The sequence below is a fragment of the Amphiprion ocellaris genome, chromosome 3, assembly GCF_022539595.1.
Source record: "Amphiprion ocellaris isolate individual 3 ecotype Okinawa chromosome 3, ASM2253959v1, whole genome shotgun sequence".
Lineage (NCBI taxonomy): Eukaryota > Metazoa > Chordata > Actinopteri > Pomacentridae > Amphiprion > Amphiprion ocellaris.
In genome coordinates, this window is record NC_072768.1 from 35,569,029 (window position 1) to 35,576,415 (window position 7,387).

Consider the following 7,387-nt stretch of genomic DNA (forward strand, 5'->3'; position numbering starts at 1 on the left):
ATAAAATACAAATGGAAAATAAAGTACAGTTATTATATGTAAATTATGTTTGCCTTTTTTTAAACAGCTGCAAAAATTAGTTGATTCATTTACTTTTGATGGAAAATAAATTCACAGATCATTATTTTATTTTATTTTGTATTTATTTTATGTAATTAAATGTAATTTAATATAGATAAGTTATAAAATCAAATACAGTTATTATATGTAAAAAAAGAAATAAAATAAAACGGCTGCAATAATTAGCTGATTCGTTTACTTTTGATAGAAAATTAATTAATTTTCTTTATTAAATTAATTTCATATTATTTTTTGAATTATAGATTAGTTTTATATAGCTTAATATAATTTTATATGAATATTTTAAATATTTAATATACAATTTTATAATTTAGAATTTATTAATCATTAATGAATACATTTTTTTGTAAATATAATTCTTTCAGCTACTAAAATGTAGACTATTGCGTTTTGAGATTTGAACTGATGACAAAGGAAGAACGACCTTTTAGAAGTGAAATTTAAGACAAACACGTTTTATGGAAGCTGAATTCATGCTTCATCTTTTTCTTGATCCTCTTTTTCATACACGTGATCCTGCAGCATGTTTGTTGTCATCGTGTTGATATCTGAAGTACTTTATTGATCCCTGAGGAAAAGGATAAAACATCGACATAAACATTAGCAGAAAAATACATCCCAAAACTATAAACATAAGTAGAAAATTACGAGCTTAAAATATATAAATGTGCATTGCACTAGGAAAATAAATAAATAGTAGTGTAGTTATATCTGTAGTTATTGCATGTTGTGTTTGTGTCCTCAGACGTGTCCATCCCGGTCCATAAGTACATGTTCGTGCCTCTCTTCCTGTTGGGATGGTTCCTGTGGTCCTTCATTGAATACTGCATCCATCGCTTCGTCTTCCACATGAAGCCGCCGGCCCATAACTACTACCTCATCATGCTGCACTTCCTGCTGCACGGACAACACCACAAGGTAGGAGAGGAGTTTTATGTTGCTGCTTTATGGCCCCACACGCCAGCAATAATTTTATATGACTCGTAATAAACGTCTTTTTTTAGTTTTAGTCAGATGTTATCGAATACATGGAGTTTTATCTGCACTCGTGTCCCAGAGTGAAATTAAACCTACAGCGGAGAAAAACTGTTGCAACTGCAAGATTAATGGAGAATTTTTAGTTAGCGGCGGAGTTACGTGACGATCACACAAGGACCAAGGGATTAGATTTTGTGGTGCAGCTTATAGTCTGGATCCACGGATTTGTTAAAGATTTCTGTATCATTGCCAGATAGCGGCACGGCGTCACTGTAACCATGACAACAAGTGAACACTACATCAGCTGCCTGCTGACGATCACATGATTGTGATCCTACTACAAATCCACCACTGAGGACTTATCAGGACTTATCCAGCAGAAATGATACAAGGAACAACTGATTAAATTGTGGGGGTGTTTCTGAGTCCCATCAATTCCTGCCGTCCGCTACATATTCAGGTCACGTGATTCAGTATCCATACATAACGTACACATGCAGAACACACGCCTGTGCTCAGGTCATTTTATATTAAAGATTTCATCCGTCAGAAATGATCCAAGGACTGAGCGGCCTTGGTGGAGTACTGTTCTCTCTGAGGGCTCTTCATGTTAAATATGAGGCAGAAGAAATGACAAAAATGCATTGTGTTTGATTAATCCTCTCAACTCCAAGCGGTTTCTGGGTATTTTTTCTTTCACTCCCATCATGTTTTTACTTCACTGTGGGCTAATTTTTCACTGTAATGTAAAATGGAAACAGAACAACCATGACTAGAAGTAGAGAGAACTCAGAGAATGTCGTATGCACAGTATTACACAGTTATAATACAATAAATCATTTAAAAAAGGAATATGAACGTGGAATTTATTGGATTATTTATTTTGCAAAAAATGAGAAAACCTGGAACAAACATGTAAAGCATTTTGACAGATGTTACAAACACGGGGAAAATAAAAAATGGTGGCTGGCTCTACATACAGGGGGTTGATCTGTAGGAGCAGAACTCCAACATAAGTCAATATTCGCTGTAAGTCAGAACTCCGTCAAAAATCTAAACGACATTCTATGCATCACAATATCGATCAGTTCTTCGGAAAAGTCATGAATACGAACGAGTTTCATGCATGTATCCCTTCCAAACACACTAGTGGTTTTTTGAGGGTTCAGAGTCTTAATGCCTTCATTTTCAGATAAAATGGAACGTGTGGATTCCTTCAAGGCTTTTGAAATTAGAATTGTAGCCTCGAAGAATCAATCGAAGATCCCCAATTTGACTCAGATTCCTCAAATTCCGGCATTCATTTGTCCCCAACACAACATGGACTTGTCGTTAACTGATGACTGAAACTTGAAGTGTAGAAAAACTTTCTCTTTAACTTTCTGAACCCTAAAACCTTTAGAAATTTTGAAAAGACGTGTTATCTTTAAGAAAATTTCCCAAATTAAACCATTTATTTGAGGAGGAAACCATAAAAACGGAAAGAGTCTTTGTATTTTCAACTTTCCAACAGTCTTGAACAAATTGTGTGTAATCTGCCGTTCCATCAAAAAGCTGTCGAATTTGTACCAGATTCTGTAAAAAAACAAAACAAAAAAACAAAACAAAAACTTTTCGGCTGAACTGCAGGTTGCGTACAGAAGTTAAGCACAGAAAGAAGTTAAAAATGAAAGTAGTAAAAATATGTGTAGTATGTAGTTTATTTTTCCAGTAATGGTAACACCTATGGACACTTGTTACACATGCTGGTTCCAGTTTTTTAAATTATTAATAGAAGAAATTCTACTTTTTTTTTATGATTTATGGCAGTAAAACTGTCCTACAGCACTGAAGACATTTCTGAGTTGTGAATTTATGGTTGTTCTGTTTCCATAGAGGTTCAGGACTTTATATTGCAGTGAAAACTATGCCGCAGTGAGTAAAAATGGGACAGGACACCGATTTTTAGTGTTAAAAACTTGTCCTTTTTGCCATTTTTCCCCCCAGTCTCCATTTGACGGCTCCCGGCTGGTCTTCCCTCCCGGAATCGCCTCCATCGTGGTGGGAAGTTTCTACATGATCCTCTGCAAGACGCTGCCGGAGATCCTCGGCGTCTCGGTGTTCGTCGGAGGCCTCTGCGGCTACGTGGTCTACGACATGATCCACTACTACCTGCACTATGGATCGCCAAAGAGAGGATCGTACATGTACGGCCTGAAGGCCTACCACGTCAAACACCACTTTGAGCACCAGAGAGCAGGTTAGAACTCAGAGACGTGACAACATATCCAGGAATCCACGCTAACTTTCTCACTGCTAGCACAGGCGCGGAACATGTCGACAATAGAATTTACCCATGTTCCTTAAACGCCTAACCGTGCTGGCTGCTCAGACAGAAGCTACTACATTAGCTACTGTAACTGAATGCTATGCTTTTCATCCTTGAGCAATGCAGTCAATATCTTCAGGTGTTTTTGAGTTGGACCTCCCTCTCCATTATCGGTATCGGTATTTTTATTAACTGATTATTAAGGAACAGTGGAGTTATGTGACTGATCGGTGTACGTTTGTCCTTCCATCTGTCTGTTAGCAACATTACACAAAAACAGACTTATGGATTTGGTTGAAATGTTCAGGGAAGGTCAGAAATGATACAAGGACCAAGTGATTAGATTTTATCAGTGATGCAGCTTATAGTCTGGATCCATGGATTTATTAAAGATTTCTGTGTCGTTGCCAGATAGCGGAATGGCGTCACTGTAACCATGACAACAAGTGAACACTACGATCACATGATTTCGATCCTACTACAAATCAACCCTTGAAGACTTATCAGGACTTATCTGTCAGAAATGATACAAGGAACAACTGATTAAATTGTGGGGGTGTTTCTGAGTCCCATCAATTCCTGCTGCATGCTACATATTAAGATCGAATGATTCAGTATCCGTACATAACATACACATGCAGAACACACGCCTGTGCTCAGCACAAGGTCATTTTGTTTGTGGGTACATCTTTATTAAATGACCACATTCTATGTTGCCGTGATTTCTGCCATGAACTTTTTCAAGATTTCATCTGTCAAAACAAAACGACTGAGCAGCCTTGGAGGAGTACTGCTCTCTCTGACTGCTTTTCTTGTTGCTAACTTGAATGCAGCCTCCTCTCTCTGTCTGTCGTTGCTCTGTGGTCTCAGAAACGTCTCTCAAGCAGCAAAAACCGAACAACAAACCAGGAAATTATCTTCTGTCACAGTGGCTGAGGCTAAGCTATCTGCTAGCAGCTAAAATAGAAGGCAGCCACAGATTAACCTGAGTCTGGAAAACAATAATTAATTATGCTTTAAGATCTGGACCTTAGTGGATGATGAACGTGATAAAACAGTCAAATATTAAGATAATAGAGAAGAACAGTAGATGGAAATAAAACTTAAAAACTGTGGTTTGCAGCCCCAGTTAGAGCAACACCAAAGCATCCTTCTGGAGCCCTTTTTTTTTTTAGTGTTTTTGGTCTAACTTTCCTGTTTTTCCATGCAGGTTTTGGAATCACCACCACATTCTGGGACCACCCCTTCGACACAGTGATTCCCGATGAGAAGTTCTAACGTACGAACGGCTCTGCTGAAGGGCTGTAGGACTTTTCAACCTCCTCCTTAGAAACCCACACGCTCTGTTCGCCTCCCGACCAAACCAGGACGACTCTCCTGGGCCGCTGCAGCTAATCACACGTTAACCAGCGGCGCAATAATCCTTCCGGCTCAGTCTGCTGCACTATCCGCTCACTGTGATCGTCTCCAAAAGGCCTCTCTGTGCCATTTTTAATCAGCAAACTACCGCTGCACTCTTCACCTGCCAAGATTTCGCCACTCAGAGGAAGAAACCGACAACGAAGCCTGTTGAGATCATTAAAACTCACATTTAATGATTAAAAAATAACATTTTAATTGTACACGCATGCAAAAATCTGTCCGAGATGGAAAAGCAAGTGATGGAAAGTAGAGTGAAAGTTGAAAAAAGTGATGTGAGAGTGATGTTTGTGTGTGAAAAACTCAGGAAAACTCTTTATCTGTACATCACAGCTTATGTTTTGGGTTTTTTTGCCACGCTGCTGCTGTCAACCGACTCAATCTTTCGGTTTCTCTCAGTTTTTAATTTATTAATTATCCTCAGAAGCTGCAGAGGCAAGATTACACTGTAGTTTGTAGTTTGATGTACTGTCCAGAAACCAAACCCACTGTGGAGATATATTTTTGCAAAGTCTGCTGTTGTATTTGTTCTTTTTTTTTTCCCTCTTTAATCATACAACAAAAATGTAAAAAAAAAAAAAAAAAAAATCATTTTGTAAAAGATGCTTTGTACAGAAAGAGATCAGATTATGTAGAGAGATGGTGTGCGAGGATGGATTTAGATTTAAAGAGTGATGCGTTGTCATGGTGACGGAGGGGACGGAGTTAGAGGTATGAAGCCGGACCGTCGGACCTCCTGCTGTGAGGATCTCGGAAGCCCCAAAAATCTGGAAAACATCGTCTAAATTTTGCTTATTTTAGCCTCTGCTCTGCTTCACTCCATCCTCGGTTGCTGTTTTCGGCCTCCGTAGATCCTCGCGGGATGAAGATTCACCATCTGACTCAACAGCAGGAGGTCTCCACGGCGACGGGCGGATCCTCAAAAACAAAACGTCTCCTCGAAAAACACCCGAAAGCAGAACAAAACTTACTTTTTACACGATTAACTAGAGCACAGAGAGGAAAAATCTATTCCTACTGCGAGAAATCTTTTATATTTTCTAGCTTGAATTAAGATTTACATCATCGTATAAACATGTATATATAATCTCACGCATCTGTTTGAAATAATGTGCAAAAATCTATGTTTTGAAGACGAGGAAACTCCATTTTCAGAAATAATAATGAAATTTCTAATATAAAAAGGTTCCAACAGGGCTGCTGGGTTGAGTGAAATTCCAAATGTGTCATTTTGTCTACAGATATAAAAACAACACTTTGATACATTGATTATAAAAGATGTTTTTTCCAGAAAGAACCAAATAAAATCTATATTTTTGATGCTTGTAATGATGTCAGAGACCAAACTAACGATGACGAGGTGATAAAGTGATTGTTGACGGCTGCATGGCTAAAATGATTCCAGCTGTTGGAATATTTCGATCTTATTTATGTGTATTTATGTGATGAAAGATGAAAAAAACAGCAGCTTGTGAGCTTTGATTCCGACACGAGACGACTTTCCTTTGTGCTAAATGACATAAAGAAATAAAATAATGTTTCCTAAATCTGTTTACTTAAATATCTAATAACTATATTTTGGAATTTTAAATGTCTATGCAAATGCAAACGTATTTGTAAATAAATGTCTGTATATTTCTGATGTTTGGTTCCTCCTGTGTGGTTTTTTGTGTGCGATACCTGGAGGATTTTAGATTTTACAGAAACAATGTGGAGTTTGAACAACCTCCAGCCACCAGGGGGCAACAAAGTGCATCATGGGAAATGTAGGATCCACAACTCTTTGGAGATGCAGCGTTAAATTACTGAATTTTCCTTTTAAATTATGCTACTTTTTTTTGAAATATAAAACCTAAGAAAAGTGTTGACCCCCCCCCCCCCCCCCCCTTGAAAGTTTTCTCCTTTATTGCTTTTTAGCATTAAATTTATTTGGCTCTTTTGACAATTTACCACCAAAAAACCTCTTCAATGTCAAAGTGAAAACCACTTTAGAGACTTTCATGTGGATTCTGCTGCTGCAGGTATTAAGTTTTTTTTTTGAAGAATATCGGCACTAAAATGTGGAAAAAAATATTCTCTTTAATGCTTCATACAACTCAGTTGCTTGTGTGTCTACCCTGTAAAATAGACTCATGTGGATTCTGCTCCTGCAGGTTTTTAATAAACTTTATAGAAGAATATTGATGCTGAAATGTGGAAAAACCATCTTCTCGTTATCAGTTCATACAACTCAGAATACTGGAAGTTTTTTTTTGTCCAGAACTGAATCATGGTCACTTTAATTTGGCTTTTTTGACAAGAATTTATCCAAAGAAGACTCTTTCATGTCAAAATGAAAACTACTTTACTTTAAATTAATAGATAACTAGTAAAATTAGTGAAAAAAGTAGTGGAAGATTTGGGTTTTTTTAAGAACTGAATCGTGATCAGTATAATTTGACTTTACTTTTTTGACAAGAATTTACCAAAAAAGACTCTTTAATGTCAGACTGAAAACTGCTTTAAAGATTCTCATGTAGATTCTGCAGCTGCACGTTTTTAATAAACTTTATGGAAGAAAATTGAAGCTAAAATGTGGAAAACATCTTCTCTTTATCAATT

The 7,387-nt window shown here is 37.3% G+C and overlaps 1 protein-coding gene across 1 annotated transcript in view; it reads left to right on the forward strand.

Moving 5' to 3' along the window:
* fa2h (fatty acid 2-hydroxylase) overlaps positions 1–6,428 on the forward strand; it is a 59,527-nt gene extending 53,099 nt beyond the window's left edge. Inside the window, exons 5-7 of the mRNA XM_023291818.3 lie at positions 827–999; positions 3,046–3,298; positions 4,578–6,428. Of these exons, the coding sequence (XP_023147586.2) occupies positions 827–999; positions 3,046–3,298; positions 4,578–4,645 (494 nt within the window). The 3' untranslated portion in view covers positions 4,646–6,428. The remainder of the gene's footprint in view (positions 1–826; positions 1,000–3,045; positions 3,299–4,577) is intronic.
* The last annotated feature ends 959 nt before the right edge of the window (positions 6,429–7,387 follow it).